Source organism: Camelus bactrianus, chromosome 26 (assembly GCF_048773025.1).
Source record: "Camelus bactrianus isolate YW-2024 breed Bactrian camel chromosome 26, ASM4877302v1, whole genome shotgun sequence".
NCBI lineage: Eukaryota > Metazoa > Chordata > Mammalia > Artiodactyla > Camelidae > Camelus > Camelus bactrianus.
In genome coordinates this window covers 19,583,150-19,604,819 of record NC_133564.1, presented here as the reverse complement: position 1 = coordinate 19,604,819, position 21,670 = coordinate 19,583,150, and the positions used below count along the sequence as shown (strand labels likewise).

Here is a 21,670-nt window from a genome sequence, read left to right as displayed (position 1 = left end):
AAGTCAAACTATCACTGTTTGCAGATGACATGATACTATACATAGAAAATACTAAAGAAGCAATGGGAAGGGATAAACTGGGAATTTGAAATATGCATCTCTTGGGGAGTGTTAGAAATGTTAGCTATCTTGATTACAGTGGTGGTTCCATGGGTGTATACATCTATCAGAATTCATCAAATTGTATGCCTAAAATATGCGTAGTTGACTGTACAGGAACCACACCACGATAAAGTTGTTTTAAAAAAATGGTTTCATACTGTTAAAAAAAAAAGGAAAGAAACTTATCGAAGGCTACCCAGTACATGGCTACTCCTACCTTAAAACCCAATGTTTAAATATGTTTAAACCTCCAATGTTGTCTGACTGCAAAGCCTGGGCACCTAAACCCTTTGCCTGTTGCCCTTCCTGCTGACTTGCAGGTTTAGGGGGATAAGGACACAAGGGGCTTGTGGGGGCCTCTTTTGCTGCTACTCCTGCCAACATTTGTATTTTGGGGAAGTCTGGTTGGTATGAACACAAAGAATAGCCTTAATCAAAGGCTCTGAGAACATAAACATGAGTGACAAGAGATTTGGTGGTTGGCAGGTGCAAGTGTCATGGGGGTGGTACACCCTGAATCTCCAGCTTCTAGGAGTGATTCTCAACCAGGGATGGTTTCCTCCCCAGGGGAGATTTACTGATGTCTAGATTTTTGGTTGTCACAACTGAAGGGGTGCTACTGCCATTCAGTGGGTCAAGGCCAGGGATACTGCTTAACATCCTACAGTGCATAGACAGTGCCCACAACAAAATATCATCCAATCTCCAATGTCATTACTGTTGAGGTTAAAACACCTGCCCTAAGGCCTTGGTGTCCTCTCCAATCTTTTACACCCTGCAGCCCAGTGAGGGCCCCAAAGCAAAGACTAAACAAGGGTGATAAGGATCTCTCTGGGAGCTCAAGGGGCCAGGACCTAGATTTTCCACTGGTTCCACCTCAATAAAAAAAGAGGCCAAGAAATGGAGTCTTCCAGCATGATCAGGAGCAAACAAATGGTTCGGTCAATGCATAGTCATAAGAAACACAAAATGGGCAGAGCTGAGGAACTCCAGAAACTACAAGGCTGGGATAAAGCATGCCATTTGGTCCTATCTAGAAAAACTCTCAGTGCCCTGAGATACTCAGGCAAAGTACTTAAGAAAAAATCCAAATTTTCAAAAGTGAACTTGGAAACCTAAGTATATGTAACAGAAGGAAATGCTGTATTTCCAGATGAAATATGGGTATTTGCGTACTGCTCTATAAAATAGGACACACTTGTAATAAAACATTAAAGAGCAGTTAACTGCCCAAATTTGCCATGCTACTTTATGTCCTGTTACTCTAATATTATTGTCCCAGAATTTTAAGTCCCTCTGAAGTTTTGACAATGGTCTGGAATGAAAGCAAACTTGTCCAAGCTCCTTAAAAGAGGCTGTCAAATTATGCCTTTAAATAAATACCAGAGTCTTTGCTGAACTCTTGTGTGTACATATGTATGTGTTTAAAATTTATTGTGGGAAATAATATTTCTTACCAACTTTTGATCCACTATCTGCATAATTTTTCCACTTGGCACAAATGCATTTACTACGTTCTTCAAAGAATTCACTATAACTTTTAGCTGAAAAATAAATTAAAAAATTAGTAAGAGACATAAATTATTGACATTCAAGAGTAATACTGGTATGAAAACAGACACAGACCTCTTAACATACCCATATGTAGTTAAATAAGAGTACTATTTGATAATATGCATGTAAACACATCTTTAACATGACACTTGATTAAATATTTAGATGACAGTAGATGATACAAGATAAAGCAAGGCAAGGGCTAGTAAAAAGAGCAAGAGATGACATGAGATGACATCTTTTCCTCTACTATCATTTATTGTAAATGGCAGAGAAGCATGGAAAACAGATTCTTAATATACTTGGTACATGATATCATGAAGTGTTCTTTTAAATGCAATTATCTTCAGTAAAGTCAGAAGTAGAAGGTTTAATCATCATAGCATACCGCTGGTGCTTTGTCAACCATCAGTTCATGCCATCTTTTATATGGTGGTAGATCGAGATTTATGGTGTACCATGGAACTGGACCCCTGTAGCTGTAATAAAAGGTGTATCAACTTGAAATGTTAAAAGCAGTTTTCTGATGAAGGTTAGACAGTTACATCGATATGGATATGTTAGAGACATAGTCTTAATAACAATATAGAAATTGGTACTCAAACTAGAATTTGCCAAAAAAAGGTAATTTTCTACCCAATGTCTGCTCTATGTTGTATACACAATCACTAGTCACTTTAGGAATCCTAGAACAGGTTACATTCTAGAAGGTTAATGTGAACTGGTGACAGGTAAAATAATCAATTTTGGCTCAAGAGCTATATGTAATCTGAACAACACTGCCAAGAAATTATCTGCCCTTTTTTCCCTTCCTAAATATCTGCAAAGATTTAGTCTAGGCTCTGGACACTTCTCCAATTGGTTTCCCAGTCTCAAAATTCCCTCTTGGTCTGTTACTGTGAAATAACTGTCTCTGGTGTTAGTTTCAGCAAGGTCACCTTTTAAGCCCTCAGAGTGCAAACATACGCTATTAGCTTCCCATGGCTGGTTTCAAGAACCTTCACGATGCCCTCAGCCATTCTACCCTTCTCACTGTACTTCCTCTCTTGTCATTCTCCTGTAGTTAAGTCCAAGCTCATGCACTGTTCAGTCGTACCCATTCCCAGACGCCCTACTCTTCCATTTACCTACAGCAGTTTCTACTAAGAGGATATAGCAACGCCCACTCCCTTATTATGGACTGGGCAATATTTCTGGTAGACGAACTCCATTAACTCTTCTCTGTCACTACAGAAATATTATTCTCTGGCACTTGTCACTGAACTGAAATAGCTTCTAAGGGTGTGCCATTCAGTGACTTATCAGCTTAAAATTGTCTAAAAGTAGGCAGCATTTGCTCCCTTACTGCACTGCTCCAGAGTGTGTGCTACAGTGTTGCCAGGCTCTTTAATAACTGCTATCCAGACTGTTTATAGCAGGGATGGGTTAAGCCAGGGTAGGTTAGTTCCTGTAAGTGAAGAATTAGGATTCTATTTATACTTCTATTGTCATAAATAATTATTTGCTTCTCTATATAGTGCCTCTGAGCTTGGGGTCTAGGTATATGTATAAGGTTTCATGAAACTGTTTACCAGCAGGAAAGGAAAAGGAAAAGCACACACAATTTTGAGAACACACTTTAAACCAAATCACAATGAATGAATTTTTTTTTTCAAAGCACTTTGAAACCCCCATTTCCTTAGTAGCTGATAACTGTATTAAATACTGTAATACTTAAATCCCAGAAAAAAAGTCTTTACATAAAAACAAGTGAATTCAGCTTCCAACTAATCATAATTTCACATGCAAAATTCTGTCCCACAATTCAAGAAAATAATTATTGTCCCTCCTGTTACAGGCAGGTGCTCCTAACCTCTTCCCCTCCCTACCAGCGTGCATTTGGATCTCAGTGTCTAGGAGCAATAGTAAATCAGTGGCCCACTGGAGCCACACACATTGGTGGCACTGTCATAAGACACATGTTCTACCTGTGAAATCCAATCAGCTGCTTCTCTCCTCATAATATCCAACAAAACCCAAACCAGTCCCCTAGATCTGCCTTAAACTCCTGATTCTTTTTCAGCCAAGGATTCCAAAGAAGAAATGAAGAGGAGATGAACGCATTACAGCAGAGGTTTATAATTAAGTGGGGATGGGAACACCCCAGAAATCTCTCTACAGTAAAACCTCCACTCATCAGAATTCTCTGACAGAACTGTTACTAATCTTACTAACAAAATTATTATAATAGCTAAAGCTTACTATGATTATGGCTAACCATAATGCCACATTTCACTTCTCATTCAACGTTTTTCTAAAATATTTCAGTATTCAACATCTGCACCTCAATTTCCTAGAGAAATAAAGAATATGTATTTTATGAGGGCAGTAAGGGTTGTGTGAAATATGCAAAAAATACTTAGCAGCAGTGGCATTCAATCAATAGTGACTAACACAGGATATTTTCCTACTTGACTACAAACAACAAACTTCATGAAATTATTTTTGAGATTTAGCAGTTTCTGTGCCCAAGTCACCATAATCAGTATTAGTCACTGACTGAACCCACTTGGCTCCCCAGGTAGCTTGGAAATCAGTCCAAGTAACACAACACGCACATACACAAATAAGACAGTGGATGATAAGCACCAGTGAGTAGTAGAAAAGAAATGCTAATGGGACTCAGATGAACACAGGGGTGCTCCGGCTGTCAGTCCCTCCATCTCCAGGGTTGATCTGACTGGTCAAGCTGGATAAACAGGTGTTTCCCTCCTCTCTCACAGCTGCCCATGCATATCTCCAGAATCTATGCACTTGACTGAAAAGGATGGCCTTATACGTACAGGAGGAAGCGTTGTCACTGAAAGGTATATGAACACCACACTTCTCTCCCAGATCCCAAGATCCATTTATAGTTTAGAGAGGATAAGTGGAGCTGAGGACTTTTGTGCAGGGAACAAGCTGGCAAGGTAGGAAGAAATTCACCAGAAATACCAGGGCAAAAATATTTACATTATATAGACGTATAAATAAAGGAAAAATGTTTTTTATTTGTGTGTGTGTGTGTGTACACATACTCACAGACACACAGCAACGTGGAATCAGTTAAATGCTCAAGCAGGGATAGTTTAAAGAGCAATCAATTCATAGATACGTAAGGTACACATAAAAAGGAGTAGGAAAAAAAAGCCTTAAACGTGGAAGGTACTCAGTAAATGTTCAATGAATTGGGGCAGAAAGACTAGCCATGGGATGCTTGCAATCTATAAGGCAATGAAGACCAACATGGTGCCAGGAGAGCAAGCCACTGGAGAGGGCTGCAGTGTGCACTGGCTTTAGAATAACACAGAAACTGATAGCTTCTAAATTACTTCCTGTCAAATATTTGCTTCTTTCTACATAAAGGTGAGTACATCAAAAGAATTTAGTTTATTACAGTCTCACTGGAATACAGAGCCTATTTAGAAACAGAATTCAGACAACTGCATATAATACTACAGGCTTGGAGTGTTACAAAAACTGCAATGTTACCTTCATATTACTGGTTAGAGTCTTACATACTTTGCCTTCCCTTACCTGCTCCAGGCTACTTTCAGTGAGAGGGCAGAACCGGACAAAGAAGATTACCCTTCCTGACTTCTCTTCCTTCTTTTCCACATCTGTACCCTCTGGGCTACTCTTACGTCTTCCCCAAAGGCCTATTTAGCAACATAGGATCTGAAAAGGCCAAAACCCTAGACTAAAAATATTAATGTGAAACACACTAAAACACGATAATGGCCCTTCCCTTATGTTTTCCAATCCTGTTTTGTCCCCAGTAGTTTTGATTACCATGCCAGGGTTTTTTTTTTTAATGTTTCACATGAAATTCTGCACTTTTTTTGTTCCAGTATGATGGGGAACATATACACTCAGGCACCACAGAAAATCACAGAACAGCTGTGGGATGACGCATTTGTCAGGGAGAATAAAATGCTTAGCGGCAGACAGAAGAACTGAGTGGAGAATGGAAAACCTTTTGTTTTCCCTATGATTTTGATAGGCCTGAAAATGATAGGACATTTTCATCACAGGGTATTTTCGTATTTGCCCAGGGTCTTGGTCAAGTGCATAATACACAAACCTGAGGAAACAAATTTGTCTCATTACAGAAGATGGGACTTCAGTTTTTATTCACTGTTGTCACTTTTATGAGATCATTGCATGGGGGGAAACCTCCACAAGCTCAGAGGGAGTTCTACCATCAGGTATTTACTCACGTCGGTCCAGAAGGAGGATAGGTTGATTTTCTGCAGTCTTCTGTCCACTAAATAACAAAGACAATGAAAAGTTTCAGAAAACAACAAATGGAACAGGCAATCTGCAGAAACAGCTGAAGTTTGTGGAGACAAAAATTAAGTACAATTCGCCCTTTTAGCCCATTTCAATGTCTCTTAAAAGTCTTTTCCTCCCATGAAGACTTGTAACATCTCAAACTTCAGTGCATTTTCAGCCTCAATTCAATTTGCACAATTTGCCAGGTATTGTAATTTGGCTTTACTAATGCAAATACACTGAGTAAAGAGGAAATGTAAAAAAGTAGATGGAAAATGTTTATGACAGCTAGGTTGATTTACCACTAAAAGGAAGTAACTTGATAGGATGTGATATTACTTGAACTTAGGAGCCAATTCTTTTGTAAGAGATTTGCATCCTAAACCAAATTTTCAGGGCACACTGTGCAGGGCCCTCCATAATCTGGCTGTAAATCACCACCACCGCCTCCTCTCCTGCCACTCCCCTATTATGTGCAGCCACACACAACTACATCCAATGATCTCTCATTCTTTCATGTCTGTGCATGTGTCTCCTGTTCCCTCTGCCTAGAATGCCTTTCTCCACCTCGTGAACCTTTGGCTGCAACTTCTAGGATCCAGTTTAAATACTGTCTTTTTTGTGAAGTCTTTACTTCCCACAGGAAACTAGCCACCCTCTCCTCTATACTCCCACAGTATCTATATACATGTCCACTGCTATATTTAGGACGCTGCACGGTAATTATCTGCTTGTCTCTCTCTTCACGACCAGACTCTGTGTTCCTTGAGGCAAGGACAGCCCACAGAACTGAGGATCAATCAATGAGACTGTTTTAGGGAGTGTTGTTCAAGTTTAGCAGTAAAACAGAATTAGCTCTTAACATAAAATAATCAAAAAAGTACACATTGATTTATCATTCTTTTATTACTAGTTCAAGATGCCTGGCACATTTATCTCCTTTCTGCTATATATAGTAAATATAATAATACATAGTAAAAGTTAAAAAAAAAACTTTTTCAAGAAGTATAAATCCACAATAACAGGAAGATAAGTAGGGAAGAAAACTATTAGACCTGTAGTTTTAATTCAGAAAATACACCTGCATCAAATTTTTGTGGGAATGGAAATCTCACATGCTGTTTTAACTTTAGTTCATATGGAAAGTGTACAAGGTAGTGTGCACTACCTGAGATTCAAACATTGTCAAAATACTACAGTATGTTTCTCATGTATTTTTTTGCCTTGTAATTTTACATTGAATTCATTAGAAAACAGCTTAATCAAGTGTAAACCTAAATTATCAAAAGCTCATTTAATCATTAGAATTTAAATTCTATTTCTAAATTATTAGAATATAAAATATTAGATATTAATTAATATCAATTTGATAATCCAGTATCAAATTAGCAAGAGCTAATTTCCAAAGTCATTCAGTGTTCTATAATAGTAACTGAGGGTGGATCTCTTTGTTGAGAAAAATTTTAGTCTCAGCCCTGAGTTCAAAAGTTGCAGTAAAACTTTACCACTGCTACTTGGAGACCTGCTTTGGATGCAGGCATTTTACTTTTTAAAATTTGTGAACAAATTCTGTTGTGATGAGATACTCTGCTTTATACTTTGTTTTTCTGATCACTTTTCCCCTATGATTTGGGAATATTGTGATAACTGCTTAATCTTGTAACATCAACATACACTGTATTCTTTTAGCATAACTCTAGGTAATCATTCCGTAACACAATGCTTTGCCGTATGATTCAGTAACAAGATAATCCCTACCCTGCTTGGCCTCAAGAGCACAACATTTGAACACAAGAGCACATTTTCTCGTCTTTTCTTGTTTTGATGTGACAGGTTTAGACTAGGAATTTTCTTAAAGATTAAAATAACATGCTGCATTGATACATGTGGTACTTAAAATGTTACTGAGTTGTAAATGCACGAGCATCATTTGAAGTGCACAGAGCAGCAATAAAAGCCATGAGTGCACTGCATACCAGCTCTTCTGGAATAACCCAACTGCTGTGCTGAAACAGCCACAGACAAAACACAAACAAACAAGTGTGGCTGTGCTCGAATACAACTCTATGGACACGGATGGGTCAATTTCATATAATTCTGACATGTCACGAAATATTAATCTTCTTTTGATCCCCCTCCACAACATTTAAAAGATGTACAAAACTTCTAGCTCGCAGGCCTTACAAAAACAGGTGGCAGCCTGGATTAGGCCTGCTGGCTATAGTCTGCCAACCATCACCACCAATCAATTTTGAGTTTACTTAAACTCTTTACTATTAAGTGACTGCAAGGACTCAAAGTTCACCTCCCACACATTCTCTAAGAAGTGACTTCAAGATGTACTCTTGCAAAACAAGGGCATAAACTAGGACAAAGATAGGACAGGATCCAGAAAAGAATGGCTCCAACTTATACAGAGTAATAAAGGAAATTCTTAGGATGACAGCTAGTCAATAGACCTAGAAAGCAATGGTGCAACATTATATCAAAGAGACAGGTGTCCTAAAAAGGAGGATTCCATAGAATAAACTGTACAGCTGAGGGGCTGGAAGAACTTGAGAATATGAAAGAGGCAGAGAGTGTAAGAAAAAAAAAAACAGAAATTATAGGGGAAAACTGTAATATTGGAAAAGAATGGTCCAAATAAAAAGAAAATGATCTGAACTAGAACAGGAACTTAGTATGTCTAAAGAAGAATAGAAGAAAATGCAGAGGATTTGACAGAAGTTGAAAAATATACAAGATACAGTGATGATAGCATAGGTTTGGTTTCTTTTTCTAATGAGAAAAAAAAAAAAAGAAATTAGAAACCACAAGGAAAAATTCTGTACAAGAAGGCATGGTATAAATATGAAATAAACTGAAATAAGTATGAGCATTTGGCATGAATATGGGTATTTGGTAGAGAATATATTTGAATATTCTTTCAGTGACTTTGGAGTTTTGGCTTCAGAATTATAGAAAAGGAAATGTATTGACAGCACATTGAGCAATGACCAATGTTTTCAAGCCATACTTCTTTAAACATTGTTTATTGTTTTCATTCTTTGAAAGGAGACATACAGACAAAGCATGGATGACTCAATTATAGTTGTAAGTACAGTATCAAAGCAGGAGCAAAAGCATTCAGAACTGAAGAAAAAAGGGAGTAAAAGGTAGGGGGTCAAGGAGTCTGCTCACACCACTTCATACTGTGTTTGAGGATCTAGCCATGACAATTAGACAAGAAAATGAAATAAAAGGCATCCAGACTGGAAAATAAGTAAAACTGTCTCATTTTCAGATGCCACAATCTTCTATAGAAACCCCATAAGAATCCACTAAATTTTTTAAAGAGTAATAAAACAAGTTCAACAAAGTTGCAGGTTACAAGATTAATACACAAAAACCAACTGCATTTCTATACAGTAGTAATGAGCAAACTGAAAATGAAATTAAGAAACAACTTCACTTACAACCGCATCAATAAGAATACAATACTTAAGAATAAAATTTAACCAACGATGTGTAAGACTTGTATACTGAAAACTACAAAACATTTCAGAAAGAAATTAAAGACCAAAATAAATGGAAAGATGTACACATTCATAGACTGAAAGACTTAGTATTGTTAAGATGGCCATACTTAAATTGACCTACAGATTCAATGCAATACCTATCAAAATCCCAGCTGGCTTCTCTGCAGTAGACAAGTGATCCTAAAATTTGTATGGAAATTCAAGGGACCCAGAACATCCAAAACAAGCTTGAAAAATAGCAAAGTTAGAGAACTGATACTTTCTGATTTTAAAACTTACTATCAAAGCTGAAGTAATTAAGATAGTGCAGTACCAGCATAGACAGATACAAATCAATGGAAAAGAACTGAGAGCCCAGAAATAAATACTTACATTTATGCCAATTATAAATCATAAATCTGATCAAAGACTTCTATCTAGAATGTGTAAAAACTTTACAACTCAATAGTAAAAAGACAATTCAATTAAGAAATAGGCAAAGGATCTGAACAGACATTTCTCCAAAGAAGATATAACTCAATACGCACATGAAAAGTTGCTTAACAACATTTGCCAAAAGAGAAATACAAATCAAAACCACAGTGAGATACCACTTCACATCCATTAGGATGGCAACAATAAAAATAAAATAGTGTTCAGCATGCAAAACAATGAAGCTAGAACACTCCCTTACAACATACACAAAAAATCAACTCAAAATGGATCAAAGACTTAAACATAAGACAAGATACAATAAACCTCCTAGAGGAAAACATAGGCAAAATAATATCTGACATACATTTCAAAAATTTTCTTCTAGTAGAAATAAAAGCAAGAATAAATAAATGGGACCTAATGAAACTTACAAGCTTCTGCACAGCAAAGGAAACCAGAAGTAAAACAAGAAGACAACCTACGGAATGGGAGAAAATTTTTGCAAATGAAACCGACAAAGGCTTGATCTCCAGAATATATAAGCAGCTCATATGACACAGTAAGAAAAAAATAAACAACCCAATCCAAAAATGGGCAGAAGACCTAAACAAGCAGTTCTCCAAGGAAGACATACAAATGATCAAAAGGTACACGAAAGAATGTTCAATATCACTAATTATCAGAGAAATGCAAATCAAAACTACAATGAGGTATCACCTCACACCAGTCAGAATGGCCGTCATTCAAAAATCCACAAATGACAAATGCTGGAGAGGCTGTGGAGAAAGGGGAACCCTCCTACACTGCTGGTGGGAATGCAGTTTGGTGCAGCCACTATGGAAAATAGTGTGGAGATTCCTCAAAAGACTAGGAATAGACTTACCATATGACCCAGGAATCCCACTCCTGGGCTTGTATCCAGAAGGAACCCTACTTCAGGGTGACACCTGCATCCCAGTGTTCATAGCAGCACTATTTACAATAGCCAAAACATGGAAACAGCCTAAATGTCCATCAACAGGTGACTGGATAAAGAAGATGTGGTATATTTATACAATGGAATACTACTCAGCCATAAAAACCGACAACATAACGCCATTTGCAGCAACATGGATGCTCCTGGAAAACGTCATTCTAAGTGAAGTAAGCCAGAAAGAGAAAGAAAAATACCATATGAGATTACTCATATGTGGAATCTAAAAAACAAACAAACAAACAAACAAAAACAAAGTGTAAATACAGGACAGAAATAGACTCATAGACAGAGAATACAGACTTGTGGTTGCCAGGGGGGTGGAGGGTGGGAAGGGATAGACTGGGATTTCAAAATTGTAGAATAGATAAACAAGATTATACTGTATAGCACAGGGAAATATACACAAAACGTTATGGTAGCTCACAGAGAAAAAAATGTGACAATGAGTGTGTATATGTCCATGTATGACTGAAAAATTGTGCTGAACACTGGAATTTGACACAACATTGTAAAATGATTATAAATCAATAAAAAAATGTTTAAAAAATAAAATAAAATAGTTGGCATGGAGAAATTGGAACTCTCATACACTGCCAGTGGGAATATAAAATCTGCACTACTTTATATTCTCTGGAAACAGTCTGACAGTTCCTCAAACTGTTACAAAGAGTTTTCACGTGACCCAGCAATTCCTCTCCTAGGTATATACCTAAGAGGTATGAAAACATGTGTCCACACACACACACACAAAAAACTGTACACAAAAGTTCATAGCAGCATTACTCACAATAACTAAGAGTGGAAACAGCCCAAATGTCCACTGACTGATGAATGAACAAAATGTGGTAGATCCGTAAGTGGAATATTATTCAGTCATAAAAAGGAATGAAGTATTGATACATGCTACAATGTGGATTAACCTTGAAAACATGCTATGTGAAAGAAGGAAGCCACAAAGGACCCTATGTTATATGATGCCCTTTAGATAAAATGTCCAGAATAGGCAAATCTATGGAGACAGAAAATAGATTACTGGTTGCCTAAGAATGAAGGGTAGGTTTCAGGGTAATGGCTAAGGGACGAGGGGCTTCTTGGTGGGGGGGCTGAAAATGTTCTAAAATTGACTGTAGTGTTAGTTGTACAACTCTCTGAAATATGCTGAAGCCATTAAGTTGTGTACTTTCAGTGGGTGAATTGTATGGTATGAATTGTATCTCAATAAAACTGTTAAAAAAGTAAAAAGGAAGGTGTAAGGAAGATTGTTAAAGTAAGCTAAATTTTTATTCATCATCGAGACGGATATGTCTGAGAGCAGACAATGCCTAAAGCGGATTCAGACAAATTTAGCATAAACGTATTACCAACAGTAGTACTCATAGAGATAACCAGAGGTAATATTCAAAACTTTAGCACCCAACTTGGCATCAACACCAATTAATCAAAATAGACTGAGCTGCAAGCAACCAGGAGGACAGTAGAGGTGGGTTCTGGCTGAATATGGCCCGAGTATAAAGGGTTAAAAGTGGCTGCTTCTAGAGAAAGGGGATGCAGTAGAAGAAATGAGCTTTTCATCATAAGCCTGTCTATATTATTTGATTTTCTTTTAGTATATCCACTCAGACACACATTTTTAAATATCAAATTTAAAAACTGCATGATTTCATTGACATTATGTGATGGATTTTCAGAAAGTGATTCTCAGACATAATGTTGACTGTTTTAAACTTTCATTGCTAAAGTTATTTTAAAATAACAACATTTGACTGCAGTGCAGGACAGGGTACTCTAAATTCATGAGTCCTTGCTCAGTGAAGTTGGAAATGGACACCAAAAAGTAGCACTCTACTTAAGAAAGTCTTAATTTAAAACTATGAATTTTCCAAACATATCATTTAATAGGAAAGGCAATTATTAACTTTAGAAATGGAACTCTTAATTCATTCTAACTTATTCACTGTAAGATTCTTCTAAATATCAGAACTTTTTGTGAGCTTAAAATGTGATCTGATTCACAAAAATCCTATTTATGTACTTTTACTGAATTTCCAATTTTCAGGAAGTTTAGGGTCATGTTCTAGATGCAAGGTCCAACTCCACTAGTGACCAGAAGGTTAAACAGCTGATTAGAGCCCCAGTCCAGAAAAGGAAAGTCAAACAAACAAAAAAACCTCAGTATCTTTTAAAATCACATCAAAAATAAAATAAAATACTTAGGAATAAAACTGACCAAGGAGATGAAAGACTCATATGCTAAGAACTATGAAACACTGATGAAGGAAATTAAAGATGATTTAAAAATAACAGAAAGATATAACACACTCTTGGTTTGGAAGAATTAATATTGTTAAAATGGCCATATAACCCAAAGTAATCTAAAGATTTAATGTGATCCCTATCCAATTATGCAGGACATTTTTCACAAAAATAGAACAAATAATCCTAAAATTTATATGGAATCACAAAAGATCCAGAATTGCCAAAGCAATACTGAAGAAAAAGAATGAAGCTGGAGACATAACCCTCCCAGACTTCAGACAATACTACAGAGCTATAGTAATTAAAATAGCATGGTGTTGGCACAAAAACAGACATATGGATCAATGGACCAGAATAGAGAGCTCAGAAATAAACCTACACACCTATGGTCAATTAATCTTTAACAAAGAAGGCAAGAATATACACTGGAGAAAATTTAGTCTCTTCAGCAAATGGTGTTGGGAAAGCGGGACAGTGCATGTATATCAATAAAGTTAGAACATTACCTCATACCACACATAAAAATAAATTCAAAATGGTTTAAAGATATAAACATAAGACAAGACACTATAAATCTCCTAGAAGAGAACATAGGCAAAACATTCTCTGATATAAACTGTAGCAATGTTTTCCTAGGTCAGTCTACCAAGGCAAATATAAAAGCAAAACAAACAAATGGGACCGAATTAAACTTGAAGGTTTTGCACAGCAAAGGAAACCATAAACAAAATGAAAAGATAACCTACAGACTGGGAGAAAATATTTGCAAATGATGTGACTGACAAGGGCTTAACTTTCAGAATATAAAACCACTCATGTAACTTAGTAACAAAAAAATAACCCCAAACAACCCAATCAAAAAATGGGCAGAAGACCTAAACAGACATTTCTCCAAAGATGACATACAGATGGGCAACAGGCACATGAAAAAATGCTCAAAATTGTTGTCAGAGAAATGCAAATCAAAATTATAATGAGGTATTACCTCACACAGATCAGAATGGCCATCATTAAAAAGTACACAAACAATAAATGCTGGAGAGGGTGTGAAGAACAGGGAATCCTACATTGTTGGTGGGAATGTAATTTGGTGTAGTCACTATGGGGAATGGCATGGAAATTCCTTAAAAAAACTAAAAACACACTTACCATATGATTTAGCAATTCCACTCCTGGGTATATATCCAAAGAAAACTCCAATTCAAAAAGATACATGCACCCCAATGTTCATAGTCAAGACACTATATACAATAGTCAAGACATGGAAGCAACCGAAATGACCATTGAGAGATGCCTGGATAAAGAAGTTGTGGTATATTTATACAATGGAATACTACTCAGCCATAAAAAAGAATGAAATAATCCCATTTGCAGCAACATGGATGAACCTAGAATTTCTCATACTAAGTGAATTCAGAGAAAGACAAATATCATATGATATCACTTATATGTGGAATCCAAGAAGAACACAAATGAGTTTACTTACAGAACAGAAACAGACTCACAGACATAGAAAACAAATTATGGTTACCAAAGGGGAAAGGGGGAGAAGGGATAAATCAGGAGTTTGGGATTAGCAGATACAAACTACTACACACAGACTATATAAACAACAAAGTCCTACTGTATAGCACAGAGAAACTATATTCAATAGCTTGTAATAACTATAATGAAAAAGAATATACATAAGTATAACTGAATCACTGTGCTGCACACCAGAAACTAACACAACATTGTAAACCAACTAAACTTCGATTAAAAAAAAAAAAACTGGTGGGGAAAAAAACCCCCAAGCTACAAGGCATATTTCTTACAACCATGAGGGAAGTTACAAGAGCTCTGTTGGGTATTAGGAGAGCATTCAACCGACCTCAGAGGTTAAGAGAACAACGCAGCCATCATACATGCAGGAGTCCGAAGTTTACAATGACATTTTACTATGATAATCCTGGCAGCAACAAATAACTATGAAATACACAGACATGAGTCTGCATAGAATTTGACTGTAAGAGTAAAGGGTAAATGTGATTGTAATTTTTAAAGGTAGCAGCCATAAGACCAGGGTATTTCAGGTGTCCGTAAGATACTGACACTAAAGTCATTTTACTTTTACATGTTTTAAAATTATTTTTCATTAATTTTCTTAATGAGGTAGAGTTGATTTACAGTATTACTTTCAGGTGTACAGCAGAGTGACTCAAATTTTTATAAATTATACTCCATTTAAAGTTACTATAAAATTTTGGCTATATTCCCTGGGCTTTACAATATATCCTTCCAGCTTATTTATTTTATACATAGTAGTCTGCATTCTTTTTATCCTCTTCCCCTAACTTGCCCCTATCCTCCTTCCCTCTGCCCACTGGTAACCACTAGTTTGTTCTCTGTATCTGCGAGTCTGTTTCTGTTTTGCTATATTCATTCATTTCATTTTTTAGATTCCGCATCTAAGTGATAACATACAGTATTTATCTCTGACTTACTTCACTAAGCATAATACCCTCTAACAACAGTTATTTTAAACAAAAAGTTTAGATCTGGGGTAGAGTGGACAGTCACTTTCAAGGAAGACTCTACAAGGAAAGATAGCTTCAAAAATCTATGTATAGACTTGAAATGCAATTACAGTGAGCTCATTCGTTATTTAAAGATTCTTACTATCTTCAAATCTAACTATACATGGTTTTAACATTAGACAACCATATCAAAACATGTAAAAATTTAAATAGATGATAGGTAAGGATTGTAAATAGCTGACAGGGGGAGATATGTTCTCTGCTTGGTGTACTGTTCTACTTTGTCCAAGGGTGAAAAAGTACAACCAACTTAACATCTCAATCCCTCTCTCATATGTGCTTCCTAAGGCCATAGAAAGTGGTGAAAATCTCTGTAAAATGTTTTGGAAGTATTCCCTGTGTCGGTGAATTCTCTAATTATTCTGATTATTTGATAGGAACTTGAACTTCTTTGAAAGTAATCAGTCTTTATGTCCTCCCCACTCACAAAGAAAAATTAACCACAGAGATACTGGACATAATTACATTTAGGAAAGTAACATATAAAGTGAAAATTCTATTAGTGACCCAAATGCTCCATGCTTAAGAGAAATGACATAATTTGTCCAGCTCCTTAAAATACTTGAGTCCTGCAGAATTAATGAGAACCTAATGAAACGTATGCTTCTAAGACTGTACAAGAGTTCAGAAAGCCCTCATGTTTGTCTTATTCACATAATCAGAAAAAGGCAGTGAAAGGTAATTTAAAGAAATATGTAGCTCACACCAGTGTTCACATCATCAGAAAAGCTGAACAATTCCAGCAAGACAATCTTAATTCAATTCACCAACGGCTATTTTCTAAACAAAATTTGTTTCCTAAAGTGTTCCCTATGTACAATAGAGCAGGCACACATCTATTGATTGAGAAAAGGCATATACAACAAATCCAAAAGAGCATGCAAAGTTTTTCACTTATTTTCTAATCTTTGATGCAATGGCACCCTACTAAACAAGGGAGATTTAGGTAAAAAGATCGTGAATAAACTCTCCATCAAGGCAGAGAACTTTCTGCCCTGTTCACTGACCCGTTCCCGGCATCTGGAACAGAGTCAGGCACAGAGTCAGCATGCAGTATTTGTGCGCTAAGTGCGCAGATGGTCCCTGTGTGTTCTTTCCTTTGGAGTACCAGGGAAAGCAAATGCAGTACAATAAAGCTGGCCAGGCCAGATGGTGTTGATGTGATTTTTGAAAACTTTGTGGAAATCATTGCTAAAAGCTGATTCAGCAGCTCATGTCAACAATGTTATTACTCACTTGAGAAGCTGATGCATAAAAGTCAGTTTGATTCAGCAATTCATGACTGAGCCATTGTGTTTAATTTTCACACATTTTAGGAATCTGCTCAGATTTATTGCTCTCTCCCCCTCTGATTCCTTTTCTTCTGATCACTTCACAGACTACTACAGTCTATTTTCTGCTCCCAACAGTGCTCTGGCTAAGGCAACCAATGACCTCCAGGTGCCAAGCACAACGGACACCTGACATCTCAACGGCATTCAACAGAGTTGACTTGTCCTACTCTCTCTTAAACTTCCTTAAAACTCACTCTCCCATTCTGACTGATTTAACTTTGCCAGTTCTTCTCTATCTGACACATACATGTGTGGGTCCCTGAGCCTTTGTCTATACTTCTTCTTTTCTCCACTTTCTGTATTTTTTATCCACTCAATCTTCACCTGCTCTGGCGGGCTGTAAATAATATGCCTATGACTCCCAATATCCTCTTCTGAGCTCCAGTCCCAAAGTCCTGCTGGGTATCTCAGTGCCACCTGAGATTCGACATAACCAGAATGAAAATCACCTTCATTCTTCCCTCCCCATGTTCCCTGGTAAGTGATGCCACCATTCACCCAGCTGAGCACTTTAGAAAGGATGTCCCTTATCCAATCTTTCCTTCTGCTTATTCTAACCCTGAATTTTCTCTGAAACCATCCACTTCCTTCCCTCTGGGCACCACCCCCCTAGAAGTCACCCTCTTTTCTCCCCTAGACTCCTCATATCCACCCTTGCTCCTTTCCAATCCAAACTGATCTTCTGAAAGTGAAAAATTTATCATATCTTGTTTAAAAGTATTCAATGGCCTCCTGTTGCTTTTAGGATAATTCCCAAAATCCTTAACAAAGTCCACAGAGTCCAGAATGATGCCTTCTCTGTCTCCCTCCCTAGACCTTTCTTGCACCTTTCTTGTCACCAGCATCTTTTTCTTTTTGAATATTTTTCAAATTTATTTTTTATTGAGGTAATACTGGTTTATAACATTATATAAGTTTCAAGTGTAAACCATTATAGGTCTACTTCTGTATACATTACAGTATGCTCAGCATAAAAATTTAGTTTCCATCTGTCACCATACTGTTAATCCCCTTTACCCATTTTACCCTTCCCCCGCCCCTTCCTCTCTGGTAACCACTACTCTGTTCTCTGTATCTATGTACTTCTTTTTGTTTGGTTTGTCCATTCATTTTGTTTGTTTTTTATATTCCACATTTGAGTAAACCACATGGTATTTGTCTTTCTCTAGTTTATTTCACTTAATACCTTCAAGATCCACACATGTCACATATGGCAAGATTTCATCTTTTTTATGGTTGAGTAGTATTCATATATATATTCATATATATATCATATACATATAAAAACCTATAGGTGTGTGTGTGCGTATGTCCCATCTTCTTTAACCATTCATCCATTCACAGGTACTTAGGTTGTTTCCGTATCTTGGCTATTGTAAACAATGCTGCAGTGAACATGGGGGTGCAGATATCTTTTGAATTAATGCTTTTGTTTTCTTTGGATAAATACCTAGATGTGGCATAGCTTGTTACCACCATCCCTTAACAGAACCAATAAGAATCAATAATAAAGAATGACTCAAGATCTTAAAATATGCCATATTCTGAAAAGCCTCAAAAACAAAACAGAACAAAACAAAATCCAGACATTCCAAATCCAATGATTTCTGTTTGTAATTTAAAGCCAGACTTCATTATTTATATATATCAAAAGTAGTTTTGAAATATCTTTTGTTAGTATGTGGCTACAGTTTTCCATAGAATGATTCAAAATGAAAAACTGCTTATTCTCATCAAAGGATGAGTTCACAGAACTTCTGTGAAGTTCTAAAAATTCTTTTAGTCAGTGGCTTCCAGAATTTTCCAGATCAGTTAAAAAATTAGCAGGGGCCCAGCACAGGGGAGTCTCAATTTTCATTCTCCCAAATAGAGATGTTAAAACAAAACAAAACCCATACACATAAAAGAAAGGACATTTTAACAAAAAACAATGGAAGACCATGAAAATCAGAATAAAAGCTAACATTTTGAATTAATAATTTTAGTTTTATGCCCTCATTTTTCTCATTTCATAAAAGACTTGTGAAAGCAGCTTCCCAAACTGATACCAGAGGCCAGACTAGATTTTGACAACCACTGTTATAGATAAGAACTATTAAATTCATAGATGGGCTGTTGATTCTTCTTGTTCTAAAAATACCTTTTAAACTACCCTTGCTTGAAAAAATAAAGCATTGAGAAAGGTGGAAAAAAAGCAAATATTAAGGTTAATCTGAGACATGATCAAATGAGGCAAAGCAAGGCCACTTCATGTTTCTAAGCCAGATTAAAAACAAGGGTACTGTGCAACCCACAAAATACCAAACGCCCCTTTCTTTTGCCAAATGACTGTATCTTCTTTACCTAATCACACTGTGGTCTAACTTTCTACAAGTATCCAATCTAGAGTAAACCCTCGATTCCAAAAAACTCATCCCCTGAATCACACAACCAAAGTCCAAATTATAGAACAGGTTTTTCCTAATGCCCTTTTACTAAGAGATCCCACATGTGCCTATAGTATGCATTCTTCTTCACCACAAAGAGTAATAAACTCAGTTTCTTCAACTACAGGTGTGTTTCCTGGGGTCTTTGGCTGAAGAGCACCGACAGTATTAAAGTATAAAATTCTTTAAAAAGCCCCATAATCCCAGCCATTTTAAAGCAAATTAATTCCCTACCCACACTAAAGCAAACAAATTTTATTTTTCCTTATACCCTTCCAATCCTTGTCCACATGTATATACTGTGTATTTTTCTGTTACTGAAATCACTGTGAATATTATTTTGTATTCTGCTTTTATTTGCTTTACATTATATCAATTCTGAATGGGCCAGGGGAGGGGACAGCTCAGTGGTAGAAGTGTGTGCCTAGTATGCACAAAGTCCTGGGTTCAATTCCCAGTACCTCCACTTAAAAAATAAGTAAATAAATAAACCTAATTACCTCCTCCCCATCATGATTTTATTCTTAAAGCATTTCTCCTTAGAGAAATAAAAGAATAAAAGGGGAGAAAGCACATCTTGCTCCCACTGTCAATATCCTACCTAAACTATTCAAGATTAACCTCATTTAGTCTCAGGTCACATGTAGCCAAGTTCCTATTTATCTGATCTACTTGCAAAGAAAAAATAGTCCCGTTGCCTTTAAAAAAGAGAATTATGCAAGAGCACTAGCCTGGGCGTCCAGAGACTTGAGCTTAGACACGTTCAGGAAATAGTGTGACCTCTGGCTAGACACTTTCTCAGTCGAAGTCTACTTCCTGCCCTCTAAAGTAGGAGTCAAACTGGTCCCTCTCTGTCTTTTGTAGTTATCAAGTCTGTGTCCCTGCTACTTCCCTGAGGGGGAAAGAGCCCTGAGAGCAGGAGTTCACATGTCTCTAGGGTAAAGGCCAACGCAGCTACATCGGGGCCGGCTTGGGCTACTCCCACTGCCCGGACTGGGGACGCCTCGCCCTTTCCCAGAGATCTCAGGATCCTTAGCTGCTACTTCTCCTTCTGCACCTCGTCACGGGGTAGAGGATGCCAAAGTCCTCGGGCAGTTCGTCGCTTAAGTGAGTTATGCACACAAGTCAACTGGAACTTCTCTTGTAGTTCAGGATGCGCGAGCCTGGCACTGGTAGAACAGGTGCAATTACTCAAATTTGAGGGTGTGCAAATCACAACCACTATTCGGCAGAGATTAGGATTTCCCTTAAAGGTTTCCTCGTTCCAGCTTGTATGGAACCCGGGGAGGGGCTCGCCAGACCGCTCCGCACCCACACCCCTGCCAGAAAGACAGACCCCAGTAAAGATTCCGCCTGGACCAGGCGTCCCTCACGCCCCGCCAGCCCCACACCTGCTCCCCAACCCCCGTGCTCCCGCGCGCCCCTCTCCGTGCCCGCGGCTCCAGCTCACCCACCGGCGGCGCGTGCTGCGCCACAGCGCAGGTGACGGCCACGCTCAGAAAGACGAAGGTGAGACGATCCCAGCCCAGCATCCTCCCAGCCGCTAACGCCGCTGCGAGAGACGTGAGTGGAGGCCGCTCCAAGCACCACCTGGGCTCGGAGCAGGCCGCGCCCCCGCGGTCGCGTGACCCACGAGCCGGACCGCACCACTCAAGGCGGGGGGTGGTTGTGTGGAACGGGCGCTCAGGAGGTGGGGCAGGAAGGAGAGGACGAGGCTTTTGGCGGCCCGGCAGGAAGACAGAAGCTTCCTGAGGGAGGACGAACCCGCAGGATGCAGGTCAGCCCTCGCGTTAGGACCGTGGCTTGGTCGCGCCTCCCCTCCCCCCCCCGCCCCTCCGCCTGCAGTGGTTGCGCCCGAGCCCCAGCCCCGCCCCGGCGGCGCGGCTGAGGAACTTTTCCCCCGGGCCGCGCCCATCTCCGGAGTCCGGGGTAAGGGCTTTGTCCCACTCCTTCCCAGGCTCGGTGCCACCGCAAGGCATTCCCAGACGGCCCAGGTCGAGGTCTGTGCTCGGGCCGCTCGGTGCCAAATGCCCACGAAACGGACCCGACTCACAAGAGTTTCAAAACGCGGCGTAACACGCGGCCGCCACACACTTTTGCGCTCTGAGGAGAGCAGGGCCCAAGTGAGTGAGGTGATTCGTCCTGCCTGTGGGGTCAGCGACAGGTGTCTGGGCCGGGAGGGCGATAATTAAACCCTCACGGGTTCTCCCGGGTGTGAGGT

General features: G+C 38.4%; 1 protein-coding gene and 1 long non-coding RNA gene across 3 annotated transcripts in view; one reads left to right on the top strand and one right to left on the bottom strand.

The window, feature by feature from the left end:
• The window catches only part of ASAH1 (N-acylsphingosine amidohydrolase 1), a 51,641-nt gene extending 30,578 nt beyond the window's left edge, over positions 1-21,063 (bottom strand). For both annotated transcript variants that reach the window (XM_045515464.2, XM_010953268.3), the window contains exons 1-4: positions 20,904-21,063; positions 5,895-5,941; positions 2,045-2,135; positions 1,560-1,646 (exon numbers count right to left, since the gene is read on the bottom strand). In XM_045515464.2, coding sequence (XP_045371420.2) covers positions 1,560-1,646; positions 2,045-2,135; positions 5,895-5,941; positions 20,904-20,981 — 303 coding nt within the window. In that variant the 5' untranslated portion in view covers positions 20,982-21,063. The remainder of the gene's footprint in view (positions 1-1,559; positions 1,647-2,044; positions 2,136-5,894; positions 5,942-20,903) is intronic.
• Positions 21,064-21,312: 249 nt separating this feature from the next.
• LOC123616384 (uncharacterized) overlaps positions 21,313-21,670 on the top strand; it is an 866,081-nt gene continuing 865,723 nt past the window's right edge. The window contains exon 1 of the long non-coding RNA XR_006724361.2: positions 21,313-21,572. This is a non-coding gene — a long non-coding RNA (uncharacterized LOC123616384). The remainder of the gene's footprint in view (positions 21,573-21,670) is intronic.